Genomic DNA, 22,586 nt, shown 5'->3' on the forward strand with positions numbered 1-22,586 from the left:
CCAATGAAGTAAGCAAAAAATCTTGAACATTTTTCTTAAACACTAAATTCAACACTTTTGTTGTATGCACAAAATCACTTACATTTGATATGTTTGATCTAAAAACTAGACTTAAATTCTGTGGTCGTTTTGCTCATCAAAAAGCATCTTAATCTAAGAATTTTTTGATATTTTTACTGAAAACAAGACAAAAATACTAAGAATTTCTTTTCTTGAAAATCATTTTTTGCAGTGTAGCTCTTTCTTGTCTTGATGCGGTACGTTTGAATATTTCATTTGCATAACAATAAGAACTTGTATGATATGAAAAAAAAAATTATAATTATTTACATTTTGATATGTTCCTCATCACATTAAGCTCTGAAGCAGAAGAATACACAATTCATGTGTAAAAAACTTATAGGTTTTTTTTGTCTTGTTTTCAGTACGAATTTCTAAAAATTCGCAAATTAAGATGCATTTTTTGATAAGCAAAATGACCTAAAAAAATAAATCTAGTTTTTAGACAAAAAACATAAAATGTTTGTGAATTTGTGCTGAAAACAAGCAAAAAAAAAAAAAAAAAAATTAATTTCGTAATTCTTAAAACACTTAACAAAAAATGTCTTACCCGATTGGCAGATTTTAAAAAAAGTTTAATATTTGTAGAACACAAAAAAATATGTTAAAAGTAAAAAAAAGTATTTTTTTTTGCAGTGTAACTTTATGGTGCTTTTTGGACATTTTCTTGCATTTACTTCAATTGTTAAGATTTAGCCTGACTTAAGTGTGAATAAAATTAAAAACAAAAAACAATGCTTTGATTTCATGCGTTTGTAGAGCTGCAACATTTTCTCTAAGTGTTTGATATAAGGAATCGCAAAATTCCCTTCACAAATGAATCTTTAACAATAATATAATCTGTTTCTGCCAGGCAGGCTCTCTGAGGAGATGAAAAATGTGAAGTGACTCAAACTCTAAAGCGCAGTCACAAACACATTTAAAAAGAAACGTCTGTATGAGAAGGGTATGAAATTCAGCTGTGTATTAACAACACTCAGAGGAACATTTGGGTTCAGAACTACAGAATTCAGATCTCAAATTCCATCTTTACTCTTTCATTCATTTTGATTTTATTTCAGCTACTTTTCAAATGAAAACTCCCTGCTAATCTCACACATTGCATGGCACAAAAGATCAAACGCTATACTGTGACTCGATATGGGCGAGTTTAATCTTGGGAAGAATCCAGCTGAAGTTCGGTTTCAGTCGGAGATGATGAAAAATTGCCATTTTATCTTTTAAAATGGGACTTGCAAGAGATGGGACATTAATTGCAGGATATTTTCTGGGTTAAATCTTTTTCCTGCATACAAAATGCAAATTTGGATTTTCCGCCCATCTTTCTCATCACAGGACGAAGGCGGTATAGTCTCAGCTGATGCAACTTTGACAGATGATGCGAAGAGTCTGGAGACAAAGGGGCCAGATTTACTTCCAGCTTGCAAACCATCATTTTGGCGTTAAATAATGACTATCAGGATTGACTAAAGACACTCAGTGCTTCACGCAATGCGATTTACTGTACTAATGTTTGCGCGAGTGATATTACTGGTATTTGGGCTATTATTTAACACCAAAAAAAGCATGTCTTAAATCATTGTGTGCTTAAAATGGCTGCAATTGTAGCTGATAAGAGGAGGCTTGGCAAAGATCAGAGAGCATTTTTCACGTTTATTTGTAATGCCAGAAGACCACATTTTTCAACAAAAAAAAATTTTTTGTTACAGGAGAAGTCACACAATAGCAGGTGTTTCAAATCTTCTTGTAAACCTTCATTCTTTTGTCCCCCGGTTCAGTGTTCTTTGGCCTTGTTAGCTGGGATTTCACACTCCGAATTATCAGCTGTGATGTCTGTGGTGCTGAACTCAAGCGCATCAGGTGTTAGTAGGTCACTAGGCATCATCTTTGCTTACTTGCGACCATAAACTAATTTGCGCTGCCCATAGTAGATTGTGTTAGTCATTATGGAAATCAGGTGTTTTACCTGTGTTATTTAATTTGCACTTTTTAGTAAATAGTATAAGAATGCAAAGTCGGCAACACCAAAGCTCCAAAAGGATCAAAAGATTTTATTATTAAAAACTACTTAATGGCATGTAGGTAATATTTCGAGCACGCAGGGTCTTCATCGGGGTCTAATGAAGAGACTTCGTGCTCGAAATGTTACCTACACGTCATGCAATAGTTTTTAATTATACCATGATCTGTTTAAATACTCGATTCTGATTGGCTGGAAGGTGTGCATTAAAACCGTTTAATACACAGGTAGTTCCAGTCAGTTTGATTACAGTTAGAAATTAATCCGCTACTATAAACATTGGAAACCATAGTAACACAGTTACACTTGCAGAGATGCAAGCGAGCGAGCAAGACAGACGTGAGTGTGTCTCTCTTTCTCTCTCTCTCTCCCCCTCGGGTCCTTCTCTTTCAGTTATCTGTCTCTCTCTAACAAGGAATTTAAATAAATGTGATAATTCATTTAAATAAAAGCAATACAATGGCACTACTTTATTTAAAATGGACGGAGTGCGAGACTCAACTTGAGAGAATGACCATCATTTTTACCCGTCTGTTAAAAAATTACACTGTAAACATTAATTACAGCTTTAACTTGGCAAATAACCAAGGTATATGCGGGATAATCCACGGCTAGCCATGCATGAAAGGGTTTTAATGCACTTCGCTCCGCTATGCGTCGGGTGTTTCTTCACCTCTACGTCGTGCATTAAAACCCTTTAATGCATGGCCAGCCGTGGATTATCCCTTACTAATAACACAGCTTTGTGCTTTGGTGTTGCCGACTTTGCATTCTAATACTACACTGCCAAAATGCCTTTCTTACTTAGTATTTTTGTCTTGTTTTCATTAGAAATAACAAAAAAAATTTTAATCGAGATGTATTTTCTTGATGAGCAAATGACTTAAGAAAATAAGTAAAATTTTTGGAAAAAACATATAAAATGTAAGCCAATTTGTGCTTAAAACAAGCAAAAAAATCTGCCAATGGAATAAGACATTTTTTGCTGAATTTTTGTTGTATTAAGTAAATTCAAGAAAAATTTTCTTATATCATTGTTTTAAGCAAAAATCTTTTTTTGGGGTCGAGCAACTAAGATTGATGTGCATGCGTTTGCCTGCTTTTTGTTTTTTAGTAAATAACCCCGCTCTCGTGCTAATTTTCCCCGTTTAGTAAATCTGGCACAAAGAGTGTGTCTTTAAAACAAACAGCCTCCTTCATTCTGAACGAAGGCCAGTGGAAACAGGTAAGATAAACTATTTTTCAAAAGAAGTTGTGTTAAAGAGCTTTTAAGTCAAAGTAAATCTGCTTTTAAAAATTTTGCAGCCCATTTTGCTTCAGTATGTTTTGAGAAAAACAAAATAATGTGTAGGGTGGGAATTGATTTTGTCCATTGGGAATTGATTGGATTGTGGCAGAGGCAGAAAGTGTGAAGGAGTTTACAGTACTGCAATTCTGAATCTTTTACTTTTTTGGCACCATTGAAGATTACTTTAGACTGAGACGTGAAGTCTGAAGATCCAAGTTCACTCTCAGTAACTACTTAAAACAACTTCTTGTAAGGCAACGTCTAAATAACTATTTGGCCGTTGGCTAATATAAACTAATACCCTGCAAGGAATTGGAAAAAAACTAAAGTTTAAAGTTATTATAATTTTATAAAAATGTATGCAGAATAACACCAGAAACATGCATTAAGAAAATAAATTGGTAAAATAAATTGCTACCATGTCAACCCTCATGGGGAAGGGAGAAATAAAGCTGGCTAGAGGAAGAAAAGTTAATATGGGATGGGAGGGAGATATATGAACTGTGTCAATGGTGACACGGTCCAGTTATCTCTGCCCGCCTGGTGTATCACTATGTACAGATTGCTGGTCTCACAGTAATGAGGGATTCTGTAAATGAGTCCTGAAAGAATCAATAAACGCAAGCTATCCAATAAAAGTCGGTCAAAATCCCCTAGTGCTGTAAGATTAAAAAAAAAACCAAAGACTGTAAGGTTTCATTTTGTCTTGGAAGGAGCTCTGAATTATATTTCAGCCATGGTCATCACTCTTGGTTAAATCTGACGTGTGGGACTGGAGTTTGCATATGCCACTGCATACTGTAGTGTGTCAGCTCAGAAAACCCCAAAAATCAAACATTATATAAAGTGCACTGGTATCACATAGGACTGAGATCGGCTGAATGTCACATTAACTTGGACTGACAGAAAGCCCGTGGGGTGCAGGCAGACATTTCAGCTCTGCTTCCTACATGGGATTTATAATCAACACCAAGTGCAGAAATGGGTCTTCAGTTCCTCATCAAGTTTCTTTCCAAAGCGCCTCAAAAACATGAATTTTAGAGACCGATCCCACTAGAGAGTGCCTCAATGAAGGAACTGTAACATAACTCCTTCTCATGAACTGATTATACTCCAGCTCTGTAGCAGAACCTAGAGAGCTTCTAGATGATGTTTAAAGGTACCATAGGTGTGTACCACCAAAGTCTGTTTTAAAAGATAACGTAGGATGCAAACTTTCAGTTTTAAACTCATCCTTTAGAAAAAGAGTAAAACAATTCTCATAAAACACAAACTCAGTGGAAAACTCTCAGTCAATATGCAAATGCCTAGTCTACATTTTTTTTCATTGCATATTCTGTACTAATTAAAAATGTGTGAGATTACAGAAATTAAATGGACTGTGAATTTGTTTCATTGTTTTAAGCATTCAAGTCATTATAAAAACAATCACTTATAAACAAAGGCAGTCAAAGTGCATAGCTCAAGTCATACCATTAATATGAAATATGCTCTCATATTTTTTATATAACACTGTACTCTACTGAAACTCAAGACTTGATTTATGATTCAACACTGCAAAAAATGAATGTCGTACATAGTATTTATTTGTCCTGTTTTTAGTGTAAATATCAAAATATTCTTAAATCCAGATGCATTTTCTTAATGAGCAAAATTACCTAAGAGAAATCTAGTTTTTAGACCAAAAAAAGTGAATTTGTGCTTAAAACAAGCTAAAACAAATCTGCCAATGGGGTAAGAATTTTTTTTAAGTATTTAAGATGAAACTAAACTTATTTCAAGATTTCTTTTTGCTTGTTTTAAGCATACATTTTCTTAAATATTATTTTAAGTCTATAAAAACTAGACTTGTTTTCTTAGGTCATTTTGCTTATTAAAAAAATGCATCTTGATTTAAGATTTTTTTGATATTTGTACTGTAAACGAGACAAAAATACACTGCAAAAATACTTTCTTACTTAGTATTTTTGTCTTGTTTTCAGTAAAAATATCTAAAAATTCTTAAATTAAGATGTATTTTCTTAATGAACAAAATGACATAGAAAATAAGTAAACTTTAAGTAAATTAGTGCTTAAAACAAGCAAAACGTTTTTTTTTTCATTAAACACTTAATTCAAGAATTTTTTTCTTATTCCATTGACCGATTTTTATGCTTATTTTAAGCACAAATTTGCTTACATTTTCTATTTTTTGTCTAAAAACTAGACTTATTTTCCTAGGTCATTTTGCTGATCAAGAAAATACATCTTAATTTAAGAATGTTTAGATATTTTTACTGAAAACAAGACAAAAATACTAAGAAAGTAATTTTTCCAGCGAAACCAAGCAACCAAATTGAGTATCTATGAGAAGAGACAATACAGTGGAAACTTCAACACGACAATAACATTTTGTTTTAAGATGCTTACGTTTCCATGTTGTCTCCTTCTAGGACCGTCTGGACGGGCAGGTATCCCAGGCGAGGATGTTTTGCGAAATACTTCTTTGAGCGAAACTTGTTTTTTAAGACTTTGGTGAAATCTCTCATGTCTTCTCCTGAGGTGGTCTGATGTGTGAGAGAGAAGAAAGATTAGATTATGTAATAGTGGAAAATATTTATCATCGAAGTTGTATGGTTATCAATTATTAATTTACAAGACTATTGCTATGGCAAGCACAGGAAACAAGGATTGACCTGAGGAACATCTAGTGACCAGATTATGTGTTGTGTTAACCTGGGACAATAAAGCAACCACACAGAATACCTAACAACTATTCAAAACAATCTGTCAACCACCTAGAATACCATAGTTTAATATCCTGAACATCACAGGAACAAATTTTTTGATTCCCAGTTTGATTCCCATGTGACTTGGATAAAAGTGTCTGCCAAATTAATAAATGAAAATGTAAATGAAAGCAAAGCGAATAAGGCATACATCTTTTGTCTTTTTCTTTAGTCGTTCTAAAGCATGCATGACCACACAAATGAAAGGTTGATTCACCAATCCACATTCGTCTCATTCTCCAGGTATTACACACAAACCAGTTCAAGATTTCTCTGTCTGTCTGCATCTCCACACACAAACTCTTCTTCATCTGAAAATATTTACAAAACAGCAACCGATTGTCTTCTGCTGAAAGAGTAACCAAGCGAATGTGAGATTTTAAGCTACTCAAGCTGTACAGACTGCTGCTGTCTTCAACTGTTAAACTCTCAAATCTGCAGACTTCAAATCTCCAAAAAAATACACGAGAGACAGTGTGTCGGGTATACATGTCACTCTTAAAAACTTAGGAAAAGTAGTCCCACATTTTCCTCCTTATAAAAATGAATGGCTTTGTTAGACCTACAGATGACCACAGCACATCAGTCCTCTGGATTACATTAATGATGTTTATATTGTCATTTATTGACCTGGATTATACATTCATTTCAATGGGCTCATTCACGATGGACTATTTCTGTGTAAATCATTTTCTTATCATTTTTCTCACACTGAATTGACTGTGACACAGAAATCTGTTCTGCTTGTTTTTTTATGAATGTAACTCTTTGTACGTATTAAGCTGTGCGAAGGCCATATTGCTATGAACGACACGAGGGCGAGCAACTGACACATCATTTTTACGTCTGCCTGAAGTTTTTCTCTTAAACTCAAGGAACATCTGTGTACCTCACATCCAATAAAAAGGCAATATCACCACAATGAAAAAGCAATAACTGAGCAACAGCTCTACTGAGGGCCACAATAAAAAACATATTCTGTTCAATATTGATCTTCTTGTTGAAAGTTTTATTCCAACAGTTGTTACGGCTTGTGCCTGGTGTGTGTGTGTGTGTGTGTGTGTGTGTGTGTGTGTGTGTGTGTGTGTGTGTGTGTGTGTGTGTGTGTGTGTGTGTGGAGTCCTCTGTGTGATGTCACTTCTCTGTCACTTTTGAGTTTGATTGTAAGTCCGCCTCTGTGTCTAGTTGGGTGCATTGTTTGTGCAGCTATATCAAACTTTTTTAATTTGTCTTTATCTGTAAGTTGATTAGTTGTTTTGGTTAAAGTTTTAGGTATTTTTTTTCTTTAATAATTATTATTATTACTGCTAGAAATAATTGATGAATTATTTGTTTTTTATTTGAAAACTTTATTTTTGCTTGTTGTTTTTATATGATATGTGTTCCCGGAGTTGGCCTTATTAATACATTTTTGTTAATGTGTTTGGGTGTTGTGTCCTTTCTTTATGTTGCATTCTCCTCTTTCTGATGATTGGTCAAAATTTAGGTTTTCATAAGTACATTAAGCCCTTATAGCGATCTCAATGCTCTAAATAGTCATTACACATCTAAAATGATCTTCATTTGAACATTTTCTGAGAGGTTTAATCTAATACACAGATGCGTGTCCATCCACATGTGCGTATGACATTTTGGTTTTGAAGTCAATAGATTCAAATAATTCCATCATTTTTTTTTATTGGAGAATGTCAAAATATAAATAACTCATTTTAGAAAATTTGCTCATTCTGACTCATTTTGCCAGGACAGGTCACATTAACATTTTCATAAGTTTCATATTTATAGGTTTAAATTAAATGATTGTTTTTGTTTCATTCTGTCAACTACTGCCAACATTTCTACCAAATGTCTAATAAAAATGTTTTTATTTGCATTTATCTGCTGAAACAGGACCAACAAACAAAACAATGCAGTTTATTTCAGATCTTCAATACAGCAAAAAAAGTAATAATAATTTTTTAACAACACAAAGTTAGAATTGCTTTTTTGGAATTCAACAGACACTGGGCTAAAATGGTCAACATGTAGAAATGATAATTAAAGGCAGATCTGAACATACATTCATAAATATAAATGTACAGTATACAGTGCTGTGCAAAAGTCTTACTGTAGACAACCAACACCACCTCTGTTCTTTAAGCAAAGTTTTAATGTCCATCCATTTTAATTGTTCACTCTTTTTTAAGATACAAACAGAAAAAACAGGAAATATGTCCTCAAATTAAACACAAAACAATTTTCAAAACTAAAATGTCTTCTTCAGGCATCAGTCAGTATTTAGTGTGACCTCTCTTGGCACAAAACACATCTTGATCTTTTTTGAGGAGACTGAAGTCCTGAAGTTATTCGATTAGAATTAGAAATTAGGATTTAATTTCATTTAGGTTTAAAGGGACATTCCACTTTTTTGAAAATATGTTAATTTTCCAGATCCCCAAGTTAAACATTTGATTTTTACCGTATTGGAATCCATTCAACTAATCTCCGGGTCTGGCGCTAGCACTTTTAGCATAGCTTAGCATAATCCATTGAATCTGATTAGACCATTAGCATCGCATTAAAAAATAACCAAAGACTCCTATTTAAAACTTGACTCTTCTGTAGCTACATCAAGTACTAAGACAGACAGAAAATTAAAAGTTGTGATTTTCTAGGGAGACATGACTAGGAACTATACTCTCATTCTGGCGTAATAATCAAGGACTTTGCTGATGTAACACGGCTGCAGCAGGCACAATGATATTACACAGTGCCCGAAAATAGTCCCCTGCTATTGAAAGTTACCAAGGAGACTATTTTCGGGCAGTGCGTAATATGTGGAAGAGGAGTTTACCCTAAATACTTGACAATTCAGCTTATACTTTTATACTGTTTTTATACTACATACACATTTCCTGTATTTTCTGGTTGTATTTTATTAAAGAATCTGAGAAATAATTATATATGATCACTACAACATTGCAAAAACAACAAATCTAATGGTATCATGGTGGCCTAAAACTTTTGATGTCATTGTAATGTGTTAAAGAATCAGTTTTCTGCTATTAAAAAACTAAAATTTCTAAAATGATAAGACTGTGGGTTGTAGCAGGGCATTATAAATCATATCACAGATGATTATTAATGATTTAAACTCTGAAAGCTAAAAAATGTAAAACATTTATTTCCATTATTTTTAACAAGATAAAGATCATGGACACTATAAATTTTGCAAAAGTAGAAAAATACAGGTCATGGGAATGAAACTTTGTTGGTGATTTATAGTGTGCGCAATATTTTTGCTGTTTATCGCATGTAAGACAAGAAAAAAATTTTTTTTATTTCACGGACTGCATCTCACTCCTGACATTATCAGATCGCACAGATCACTGTGACTCATAAAGAAATCTCATTGACACTTATTAAAATTAAATGTCTTCTGGTCACTTTGTTGCTGCTAATCGCTGTGCGCATGAACAACCTTTAACAGATAAGACATCAAAAGACACACTTTTCACTCAATAGAAGTAAATGACTGTTTTTCCAATCCCATGTGGTTAATCACTCAACCCAAAAGTGCCAGCGCTCAATAAGTCATATCGTTATTTAGTCTAATCTCTCTGAATTTGTGCACACAGCATTGAAAAGCTAAAGAAAACGTTTAACCGGTGAGTCACGATGAACGATCACGGTGACGCCTTTTTAATTTCACGCTCTGATATACAACTGTTGAATTGAACAGCTTACATTTTCCTTTGCATGCAGTTTGTGTTGTGAATGTGGGAGGACTGACTGCTGGTGATGTTAACAGATCAAGTTCCTCTGGGCTTTAACTACTCACTGACTCACCCACAGCGGTGAATGGAAAACTAACCAGAGACAACAAGAGCTTTCTTCCCCTGCCCTACATAGAGAGGATTTTAGGCATGCTTTCATGAAAAGGCTTTTCCAAAAGTAAAATGCTAGCTTAGCAACATGCTAATGTACGATCAAAGATATTGGATATAAAGATATTACTTTCTTTTGCCATTCAATTAGATAGATGTCAAAGGTATCAAATTAGTCACAAAGTTTCATTTAGGTTAGAAAAATGTTTTAGAAAGCAGATAGCAAACTGCAAGGCAAATACAAGATTTCTTAACAAAACCACACTATTGAATCTTCACTTTAATGTAGTTGTGTAGATGTTCAGGCATTGGTAACTCACCGGTGTGCAGTACTCCACCATAGGATAGTTCAGTTTATGACCCTTCGCTGTACGACCAGAGAAGAAACAACTCTGACACACGTCATAGTTGAAATGCTTCAGGCTACGATATCTGCAAACAGAGGAAAAAGAGACAGTTTGATGTTTTGGTTTTATTATAAGACTATAAAAACACTGACAATTTTGGATTTGGAGTAAAAAAAAACAACATCAAGCAAATGTGATTTAGTTGGCCAGATGTTCAGCTCCGATCCTGGACAGCCGCTGTGCTGCAAAGTTCATCTCCAATGCAAATCAAACCCATCTGCCCGTTATATTTAAGTAATCATGAATCCATCTTGATCTGCTGGTTCAGATGTGTTTGATTATGACTGGAGTTAAACTCTACAGGAGTGAGACAGGACACATATTCCTGTGTTAAACCAATCTCTCATCATCATACCGTCCCTGATCCAATAGAAGATGTGAAATAGAGAGATTATTTCATTGAATGGAAAAGTGAACCATTAACATTTGTAAAGTCATATGTTTACAATTAGGGATTAGGGATGCACCGAAAGGAATATACTTGGCCAAAGCCGAACAAAATGAAACAATCAGTCGAAGGTCGAATACCAAACAACTGAACTTTTTTTTCACTTTCATTATTATTTTGCCAATTTTCTCACAATTGCACAAGTTACATTTAAAATTTACTGAACACTGAAAATAATTTTTTGGCTGAAAAATTTCTGTTGTTGAACAATAGAAAATTTCTGTGTCGTTACCAATTTTCAGTTGATAAGTGGTCATTTACAGATAGCGATAGATACAGATAGTTTTGAAAACTGCCCTGCCCCTGATCATTTTATGTTTTTAAACATTCGGCCGATTTTCAATAGCAGGAATATTTGCTTCTATCTGCCTATACTGATTATAGGCCGATATATAGGTGCATCCTTTATTGGATTTAATTTAATATATGATGAAAATTTTTCATTTTTGGGTGTGAACTAATCCTTTAAAATCCTTCATTTCATGACAGTCTGATATGTAGTGTGTCATTCTGTAGGCTGTATTAAAGCAACACTATGTAGTTTCCATGTAAAAATGACTTACAGCTCCCCCATGTGGTTGAAAAGCGCAACAGTGCCTGGTATCAGACACTCTTCTGCAGGCAGGGGGAGGGGCGGGGCTGTGTTTCCTACCCTCCACCGCCACTTTCAGAGTGTGCTTGTAGCAGCTAGGAGGCTGCTCAGGTTGCAGCAACAGTACAATTTGTCCAGTTAAAAGTTGTTCTATCGCTGAAATAATTTTAGAGACATTATTAAAAGGTAAAAAAACTACATAGTGTTGCTTTAATACTGTTCGTCACTCACAAAACTCTTCAAACCTTCCTTCACACCGGTCATGTCTTATTTTATTCAATAGCAAAATTAAAGCACTGTTTCTTAATTTAGCAGATTTACTTTTATAAAAATGTAAATCGAGTACGGATGGAGCAGCACTTTGTGTGTGTTGGTTGTGTTTGGATTCTTCTTTCCTCTCCATCAAATGTAAATTCAACAGTTTTATCTCTCTAGAGAGCAATATTTCCACCACCCTGCTGCATAAATGAAATGTTATGACAGTTAAAGGTGCTGTATTTCCTAAAACAGCCTTCTTTCGTCTCCGGTTCACCATATACACACACTAAGGAGCCTGTTGAGAATTCTGTTTATTTGAATAAATCATAACTTTGGTCATTTGAATACAATCCTTAGGGGTAGCTAAAAGGATTAAATTCTTTTGCAACAATTGTAAAATAGTCACATATGCACTACAAACACAAACTAACTGAACGAGTCTCGTTCCTGAAACATTAAAGGCATTAGTGCTTTCTAAATATTATCAAAATCTTCCACACATGAGTCCTGATAACTGCCTGATTCGGTGAGATTCATCTTTACTGCCTCACATAACTCTCTGCCTTTAACAATTCAGAGCTATTAATATATTTATACAGATTTCACAGCTTGTTAAGTGAATTCATCACTTTAGCAGACATACGTTACTACGTCCTAAGATTTATTTTCCATTAACACGGATAGAGTAATGAATCCTATTTGAACGACTCTGACACTATTTTCCTTTGTTTCTCTCTTGTGTTGTGTTAAGTTATCCGTGTTATCAATCACTGACAAAACGCAGTTTGTAGCTCTTCTGTCAAACGTCCGACTAAATCTCGCCGACGAGTTCTGGCCCTCGGAAAACACGATGGTCCGTTGTAATGCAGACGGTTCTCAGGAGATGTTAAAAGTTTGTCATGTAACTTAGCAAGAGCTTCTGAATATATGTACTGTATAAATATATGAATATATGTATGTATGCGTGACATTTGAAAAGGTCACCAACTAAAACATCACACTATGGCTGTTTAAAATCCTCAATAGGGAGAGGTGATGACACAGCAACACACATCAGTCACCACACATCTCATTCATGCTATAAATACTCTCAATGTTTAATACTTTTTCTTCAGAGACGCTGAGCTTGTAAATGCTGCCCATTATGTTTTGTCCAGTTTTCATTCACTGTAAAACTTTTTTTGCTGTAGTTATGCAGCTGGTTGCCAGTAACTTACTGTAGAAGATAAAGACTGAAAATGTTTCATGTTCATTTAACTTTGAACAAACTGTTGCCAGTAAATAACATAAATGTAAAATCTACAGTAAATTACTGGCAGCCAGTCATACTGTAATTTCTACAGACATTTTTTACAGTGTAATGTTTAACATTTAGACTACGACTACGATCAAAATGAAATTTGGTTTGTGGCTTTAAATCCATATCTCCCTAAAGTTTTGTAGTACAACAAATCATTATGCCTCTTTTATGCATACACACATACAAAATCACTTCATTTGACTCAAACACGTACGTAGATGTTGGATGCATGCAATGCATCTCTTGGCCTACAGGGACCTGTTAGGAGCAGTTAAGTAAGGGTGACGTCATAAGTAAACATCATGTAAACATCTTTGCACATTCTTTGCACTCCTTCATGGTACAGTTGTATAAATAAATGTAAACAAATTACTGTTATTGCGCATCTGCGACAAAGTACACCAAGTTAGGGCGCACTCACATTATCCAAACCAAACCAAACCAACTCCCTACTCCCCCAGATGCACGCACTCACACTGTACTTGTATCGATCCGAGTCCGGGCGCGCTTTCGTCATTAAGATGCAATTGTTTTGAAAAAAGCAGGAAGTAAAGCGCTCTCTTAACACTGGAACCCACCGTAATGATAAGTCTGTGTTTTTTATTCGGAGTCGTTTGGTGCGCGATTACAGACAGCCCTCTCACATGTCATCATATTGCTTAGTTGATCTGTCACGTGAGCAGCTCAGACATTCACGTAACCCCGCGGCGCGCATCAAAAGGTTTTTACGGAGGCAGATGAAGGTGAGTGGTCGCGCAACTGACGTCTTCACCTTTTGAATCACGCTCAGGCGCGAATGCGCTCACACCACAGCCTTCCGCGCCTGAGCCCAAGTGAACCGCGCTCCGGCCCATCTCTGCAACCCGGCCGTGGCGCGAATAACCAATCCGCGCTCGGGCGCGGAACAGAGCGATCACACTAGTCAAACAAACCAGGCTTTGGGGGTCAAACGCGCCCGAGCGCGGTTTGGTTTGAAAAGTGTGAGTGCGCCCTTAAACAAAATTCGGCAACATCTTTAAATTTTTTTGTTCCAACAGCTGACGTAACGCACAGCACACACAACAGTGTCCACAACAACAAATAAGGTAGGAGAAACCTGATGACATTGCTGAGAAGTTAACATTAAAATGTCTCTTGATGGTAACATTGCATAAGAACACATACAGACAAGAAAATATTTAACGATCGCCAAAAATAGTCCCCTTCTGGTGCATTCACACCAACCACGGTAGAGGCGGCAAAAACACGCTATTCGCGCATAGTTGGACGCTTCAACATTTGAGGTCACTTGCTTCATTTGCGCGTGTCATTTGAGACATTCACGCAGAAATTCCTGTCATGGGAGGGGCTTCTGCGACTCCGCTGAGACTCCGCTACTCTGCTCGCTTCCCGTGATCACGTCACTACTACAGCAAGGTCCTGATTGGTTAACGCGGCACAGAAATCTGCCGAAGTTCAGATTTTTTTAACTCACGCGTTTCCCGCGGCAACCCTCTACCGCGTCTGGTGTGAACCCTGTATTAGTATCTTTCAATATCAGGGGACTATTTTTTTATATCATTGTGCCTCCTGCAGCCATGTTAAGGCAGCAAAGTCCTTGATTATTATGCTGAAAATGAGAGTATAGTTCCTAGCCATATTGACCTAGAAAATTGCAACTATTGATTTTATGATGTCGGTCTTAGTACATGATGTAACTACAAAAGAGTCAAGTTTTAAATAGGAATTTTTGTTAAATTAAATTATGCTAAGCTATGCTAAAGACCCGGACCCGGAGTGTTCCTTTAAGTTGCATTCAGACTAGCAGCAACTACTGTAGCAGTAGCAGAGCGAAGCAATCTCATTGATTTCAAATGAAGCTTGGCGACTTCCGGCAACACAAGCGACAGTGACCATTGGCGACAAAGTTGAAAAATATTTAATTTTATGGAAATTATGAGCGTCTTTCGGGAGCGACTACCAATGAAAACAAAGCAGTGGAGTTCTTTTGAAAGAGACGAGGCGACACACAGCAACAAAGTCCCTTATAATGTGAATATACCTTTACTCCCCACAATCACATCTCTGATGGTTTTACTTAGCATGTGCTATCAGATCCTGACATTTAGATGAATGTTGGGCCTCAGGAGAGAATCTAACCTTTCCACACCCCGACAGCGATGTGCAGACTTGTGCGTGTGTGTGTGTTTCTGTCACAGATCTCTAGAGATAAAACACTTTAGTGTACCTGCAGCTACAGGAAGAACATTAACTTAACTCAGTGTTGTTTATTTAACTATATGCTACTGGTCAAAGGTTTACAATCACCTACTTATGCTTTTACTCTTGTTACTGCCTATTTGTATAGTCATGCATTTGATGCTTTTATCCAAAGTGACTTGGAGTGGATTCGAGGTATACATTTTTATTAGTATGTGATTGAACCCATGACATTTGTGCTGCTAACACAATACCTGTTGAGCTACATGCATTTTCCAGATATATTAAGACCGTAATATATCAAATGATATAATCCCAAGCATTACTGCGATCAAACGGTTTAGTGGGATCATGAGAAATACAAAATCTGTGAGGTGTGTCTAAACCTCTGATAGTGTGTGCGTGTGTTTACCTGAAGCCGACGATAGGGAACTCTTTACAGATGTTACACTTGGCCTGATGTTTGGCCGTTTCCGCCGCGGCCACTCTGTGTAGAACCGGAAGCCAAACCATGGACTGCGGCTCCAATCTCATCCAATCAACAAAATGTCCCGGCTCAAGCTCCACCTTATTGGTCACCTAATAACAGAGTAAACATAAACAGCCAATAAGAAAAGGACTTCAGAGAGTCTATTAATAACACGACAGAATAACTCATGAAAGCATTCGGCACATCTAAAATCAAGATGATGGCTGGAACATTTCCTACTAGGACATCATAAATGATCGTGTCAATCGCATGGCTGCTTTAATACAGATAAAATAGCCTCATAAATATTTCAGACATGAAGTGTTTAGAGAAGCCCAGTGATGTTATCTGTAGTCTGCCCTAACCGAGTGATTTTTAGCATGTATAATGGCAGAAATATTGATGAAGTGAAAATAATATGATTTGAGAGCAGATCACGTTACAGCTGAAGGGAAAATGTCTATTTGTAATGAGTGATTCTGGTTTGATGATGATAATCTCTAATAGCAGCACAATACTTGCTCCTCAATCTGTCAACAGACCATTAAAGGGGTTGTGTTTATGAGCAGCCCTTTAATATGTGTTCATTCTTTGTTTTTTATTATTTTATCTTTATTCTACGACGCTGTTTCCATTCTCCTAAAAATGGGCAGTTGAGTCCCTCCATCAAAAATATGCAATATGCTCAGATTGGTTAGCTGGCCCAGTGCGTTGCGATCCGCTAACCACCAACCGCACGTTGTCTTGTTTTCAGTAAAAATATCAAAAAATTCCTACATTAAGATGCTTTTTCTTGATGAGCAAAATGACCCAAGAAAATAAGTCTAGTTTTTAGACAAAAAATATCAAATTTAAGTGATTTTGTGCATAAAACAAGCAAAAACATTTGCCAATGGGATAAGCAAAAAAAATCTTGAACATTTTTCTTAAACACTAAATTCAAGAAAAAATTGCTTACCCCATTGGCAGATTTTGTTTGATAGTTTTATGCACAAAATCATTTAAATTTGATATTTTTGGTCTAAAAACTAGACTTATTTTCTTGGGTCGTTTTGCTTATCAAGAAAAAGCATCTTAATGTAGGAATTTTTGCTGAAAACAAGACAAAAATACTAAGAATTTTTTTTTAACTGCATGTGTATGAAAATAATTGTTAGTTGCAGCACTAACTAAATTAAAGCTCTAATAAAAGAATAATCACACAACAAACACCAACATTTGAAGTTCGCTGGTAGGATTAAAAGAAATTTGCAGGTGTTTGTAGGCAAATATGAATTAGCATCTAGCTAACTGGCTAGCCAACCTAAACAACGTTGTCCTTTGTTTGCATCCTTGCTATGATATTAAAAGCAGCCCACCAATGGCCTTACCCCCTTTGTGGCGTGTTACTGTGGACAGTTTGTGTGTCAATTGTGGGTCTCTGTTTATGAAATAAGCATGATCATCTTGCAAACACTTGAAAAGGGTAACCATCTCTTTTTCTATAGTGAATATTTATAGGCTGCTGGTGAAACTGCTGCAGGACACAAGTAAAAAAATGACTGACAACACTATTAAACCACACACAGTATCTCATGTGAGGTAATATGAGGCAAACCAGTTCAATAATTCACAGATTGCTTTATAACTCAATAAGACGTTTGTCAGACCCTCATAAACAGAAGCACATCAGAGTTGTGATCACACAGGTTGTGATCAGTCATCAGTCTACACACTGATATGTGTGTGTGTGTGTGTGTTCACGCACATGCTGGAAGCAGCTGCGCACGCTGGGCTCAATGTTGCTCCCGCCGAAGGCCGCCACCTCACCCAACTGTCGAGGGATCTGAATGACATCATGGAGCAGAAGACCCAACTGCCTCTGGTCACACGTACCACCCGCTGAAGACACCTGATTGAACAAACCTAAAACAGACAGACAGAAACACACATCAGTACAACTCAATGAAGAGACAGAGAGGGAATTTAATCTGGGGGATTTTAGAAATATTCCAAATTGGAAACTTAACGGGAATTTATGGGAATTTTTTGGAAATTTAGGGAAATGTATATAAACTATAGTATATACAAACATAAAAATCATTTTGTTTGGTCAAAAAGGAGAGAAAAAAAATAACCCAAAATTTTGAACGTTAGTATTTATTGTTATTAGGGGTGTAACGGTACATGTATTCGTACCGGACCGTTTTGGTACAGGGCTTTCGGCACGGTGCACATGAATGCAATCTTTTGTGTGTATCATGTTGCTTGTTGCAGTTACACATAGAGCAGTAAGTTTAGTTTCATACAGAGATGGTACATAACCGATTCAATACTGTGACTTAAAAAAGTCAAAAATAAATCAAAACAGAAAAAATTTTTAGTGGCAAAAATGTAGTCTTATAGTTCATAAACGTATTCAGGAATTCAGGCAAGGTTTTAGTAGAAAAAGTTTAAGAGAAGGTTAAGAAAAGAGTTACCTACTGTTATAAAATAATGTAAAAAAGTATGTTATTTAGTGGAGAACTTTGCAGCAGTATTTTATTTATTATTCTTTTTTATTTCATATATATTTCATTTATTATATTTTAATAAAAAGTGTTTAAAAAAGTGTTAACAAATTGTTAAAAAAATTTTATAGTAATAAACAACCTGCAGTTCAATGTTTGCATTTCCCCCCTTACTGTACCGAAAATGAACCGAACCGTGGCTTCAAAACCAAGGACGCACCAAACCGTGATTTTTGCGTACCGTTACACCCCTAATTGTTATAAAATACTTTTATTTTAAATAAACTGTTCTCTGTTTTAATAAATCTGTTCTTTTTTTACTTTTTATTCATCAAAGAATCCTGATACTATGAATCATCCTGGATTTATTTAATCAAAAATCCTTCAGAAATCATTCTAGTAAGCAGTGTGCTGTGTGCATGTGACTGAGAAATGTGCAGGGTAGCAATTCAATTGAGACTGCATTAAATCTTGTTGTTTTAAACAAAATTATTTTTTTCAAATTCCCAGTTTATTCCCATTAATTCCTGTTTATTCCCATTAATTCCCTTGGAAAGTTTCCAGTCTTGTAAATTCCCAGAATTTTGCAACCGTATCCCTGACACGGTTTCTTTCTTTTGGATCTGACCTTGGCGTAAGGAGGGAAATGACCCCGATTAACACAACGAAAGCGGAGCAGTATATATATGTCCCAGACCCCTGAACTGAAGACCCTTCATGCTTGAAGCCCTTCAATAAATGCTTGCTCACACAAAGGGCTAAAGTCACAGTAACTCTTGTATCAGACTCAAGGTCAGTAAACAAACTCAATCGTCTGTGAGTCTGTCTGTCTGTCTCAGCTACTACCCATCAGAGTCACCCTCAAAGTGCTATATGAAAACAGGAATAACATGTTTTGCCATCTTAACATCCATGATGTACTTTTTTGTCGTGTGTCTCTACGGTAAGCAGTCGCCCTTGTAGCTTTTACACTAACCAGGGAAGGGATTTAAACACTCTGAGTTTCGATCACAAGGAGGAAGAAAGATTCAAAGATCTTGAGATGAGTCAGAGCTTAAAAGAGTAAAAAGCACAATTATGTGAAGAGGTGCATCGTGGGAGTGCAATCTGTGCTTTCAAATGACTGTGCTTTTAGAAACAAAACAGGAGAACAGCAGAGAGGAGAAGAGCATCATGGGATATGTGGTGTTTCACAAACAAGCTAGTTAAAGTTGTGATCTAACACTGCCTTCAGGCGAAAACACAAAAATATCCAGTATACATTTAAATCATTGACCTTAACCAACATTCATTAGCACATCCACCAAAACTAATAAACATCTTTACTCTCAACTAGCGACTGCAAACTGAACTACAAATATGATCTTTAACATGTTTAATGTTGTGAAAGGCACGGTATACCCGTCATGACAATATGATTCTGTAAAATTCTATCATTAGTCAATGTGATTTAAACTTACGTTCCCCAACAAACAAAACAAAATCTACCAATGGGGTCATTTTTGCGGTGCAAAAAAAGAGCCAACAATCAGAGAACTTACTGTTACCAAACAAACATTAATGGCATCAAAAGAGCTGGATAGCAACTAAGAACGCAATGATCAGTGAAGCAAACAGCCAACTTTATTGTTGTGTGCCCAAGACCTCATTTTGAGTGCAGGTGCAAATGAGATTTTTTGTACATTTGTGTATGTGGCACCCGAAATTAATGAACTCTGATATAGAGGTACGTTTATACCGGCACCTTTAATGATCTATCCGTGCAGAACAATGCACACACACTTTATCTGACACTTTTTTAAAGAGGAGTTAATAAGTTTTGGCTATTTAAACATTGTAAATGAGATTATGATTCAATTTACTTTAATACACATGAAGAGCCCAAACACAAAAACACTATCTCTATCAAAAATTAGATAATGATATTAAACAGATAGTTCACTTTAAAATGAAAATTCTATCATCATTTACTCATCCTCATGTTGTTCTAAACCTGTATGAATTTCTTTTTTCTGATGAACACAAAAGAAGATATTTTGAGAAATGATGGTAAACACACAGCAGTGAGTGACCATAGACTTCCATAATAGGAATAAAAAAATATGATGGAATTTAATGGGTACCATCAACTGTGTGCTTACCATCATTTCTCAAAATATCTTCGTTTGTGTTCATCAGAAAAAATAAATTCATACAGGTTTAGAACAACATGAGGATGAGTAAATGATGACAGAATTTTCATTTTAAAGTGAACTATCCCTTTAACTGCATGCTCTCAGCATGTATTATATGTTCATTTAACACTTTCGCTTCACATCCGCTTGATCCCAGCCTCTAAGACTGTTCAGAAATACCAGTTTGTTGGCAGAATCCATTAATCGTCACGTCAATTTTTCAAGTCCTCTAAGTGCACAGAAGAAATATTGATGAACTGTAGCACATATTATGTCATAGTGCACAAGTTTTTTAACCATGTTTACCAAATATATTAGGATATTGACAGAATTTTGGGGCTTTTTACTTTTTCAGAAAGGACAATACAGAGTGACTGAAGTGGTATTTTGCATGTACTTAGAGGGTTTTGCAGCAAAAGAGTCAAATTTGTTAAAGGGGACATTTCACAAGACTTTTAAAGATATAAAATAAATTGTTGGTGTCCCTAGAGTACATTTGTGAAGTTTTAGCTATAAATACCATATAGATCATTTATCATAGCATGTTAAAATTGTTACTTTTAGGTGTGAGCAAAGATGTGCAGTTTTTGGGTGTGCCGTTTAAAATGCAAATGAGCTGATGAACTACATAATGGTGGTTTGTTAAAATTGAAAACTCAATTGTGCTGTCAATCATTTTTTCTCTCTTGCTAAATGGCAGTGCTGTGGTTGGATAGTGCAGATTAAGAGGCGGTATTATCCCATTCTGACATCAAAAGGGGAGCTAAATTTCAATTAGCTCTTTTTTCACATGCTTGCCGAGAATGTTACCAAAACTAACGTCGGTTTCACACCGCAAGTGTAAGCAGCACGTAAGCCGCACATGTTTTTTTCCGGCACCCCAAGTTAAAACATGCACACGTGAGCAGCATGTGCTCGCGTGGCAGGAGTGTCGCTGAAGCAGCAGTGCTGCGATCATTCCAGTGTCGTATCTATTTTTGCTGCGCTCAATTAAAGTGACTAAAGAAACCAAATAAATATTTACGGTACAATGCAATGATCCATAATAATAAATAAACATAGATAATAAAAAAAAATAATAATAATAATAATCTAAATATAATATGAAATGTAGAGGGCATTTTGCAGTGGGCCGAGTTCTAACTTAATATGGAAAATAATTTATCATGATGTCACTAAACAACAATTAATAATATTATAAAAACATTAGTGTACATCGCTAAAGATCATTAGCCTAAACAAGATTCTGCTACAAATTCGAGTCATTCTATTGGTGACATTTCAGCACTTACAAACAGACAGCGACTCGTAAGTAGCACTTAAAACCCAGCTGCGAGCGATCTTTGGGAAACGCACATAAATGAACAACGAATGTTCGTTAAGTGGCTCGTAGAAAGCGCTCTTAAGTGCTAAGTTCAATTGTTATCGGGAAACCCAGCCCAGAACAGCATGAAAACAATGTGGATTAAACAAATCACAGTTTTATAAATTACACTGACCTGCAACGCAGCTGGCGTGAAAGCACAATGGCCATGCACGGCAAACGTTCTCCTCATGCACTACTCACGCTACGCATACAAGCTGCTCACGCTTGCAACGTGAAACCGGAGTAAGTTACTGGGTTGATCTTTTTTCACATTTTCTAGTTTGATAGAACCACTGCGGACCCAATTATTGCACTTAAACATGGAAAAAGTCTGATTTTCATGATATGTCCTCTTTAAATGCCAATGAAATGACTAATGTGACATTTGCGAAAATAAGGCATTTCAATTAGTGACTAGTAAAATAATAACTGAACCTAAACATAAGAGCCTGGAAAAAAGCTCATTCACAAGAAAACATGTCAGACACACTTAGAGGATTTTGCATCTGAATTATTCACATGTTGTCTTAGATTTTTTTATACTACCATTGCTCTAATGTCCCAAGTATGCGTTTTGTTTTAAACAAACTACTTTTTCTCAATGGTACTTTGTGTTGGTTAAAACGTTTTTTTTTTTTTACTTTTTATAAGTCACACATTTGTATTGTACAGTCACAATGATTAATGGAAAGTGTATTTTATTCAGGCACAAGACTGTGCTGCATTTCTTTTCATATGACATTTTGCCAATTTCCAAATCCTTTATTGTTTCAAAACTTCTAATGTGATTTATCTCTAAAATGTTTGGTTGGGTTAATGACTTATTGAAGAATATCGCATCTCTACGGTATATAAGCAAACAAAATGTTTTGTCATGCAATC

General features: G+C 35.8%; 1 protein-coding gene across 6 annotated transcripts in view; it reads right to left on the bottom strand.

The window, feature by feature from the left end:
- Positions 1-22,586, bottom strand: part of utrn (utrophin) — a 221,429-nt gene that overhangs the window by 33,947 nt on the left and 164,896 nt on the right. For all 6 annotated transcript variants that reach the window (XM_065286533.1, XM_065286535.1, XM_065286534.1 and 3 more), the window contains 4 exons: positions 17,423-17,580; positions 15,619-15,785; positions 10,323-10,434; positions 5,778-5,914 (listed from right to left, as the gene is read on the bottom strand). In XM_065286533.1, coding sequence (XP_065142605.1) covers positions 5,778-5,914; positions 10,323-10,434; positions 15,619-15,785; positions 17,423-17,580 — 574 coding nt within the window. The remainder of the gene's footprint in view (positions 1-5,777; positions 5,915-10,322; positions 10,435-15,618; positions 15,786-17,422; positions 17,581-22,586) is intronic.

This window comes from Paramisgurnus dabryanus, chromosome 21 (genome assembly GCF_030506205.2).
Source record: "Paramisgurnus dabryanus chromosome 21, PD_genome_1.1, whole genome shotgun sequence".
Classification (NCBI taxonomy): Eukaryota; Metazoa; Chordata; class Actinopteri; order Cypriniformes; family Cobitidae; genus Paramisgurnus; species Paramisgurnus dabryanus.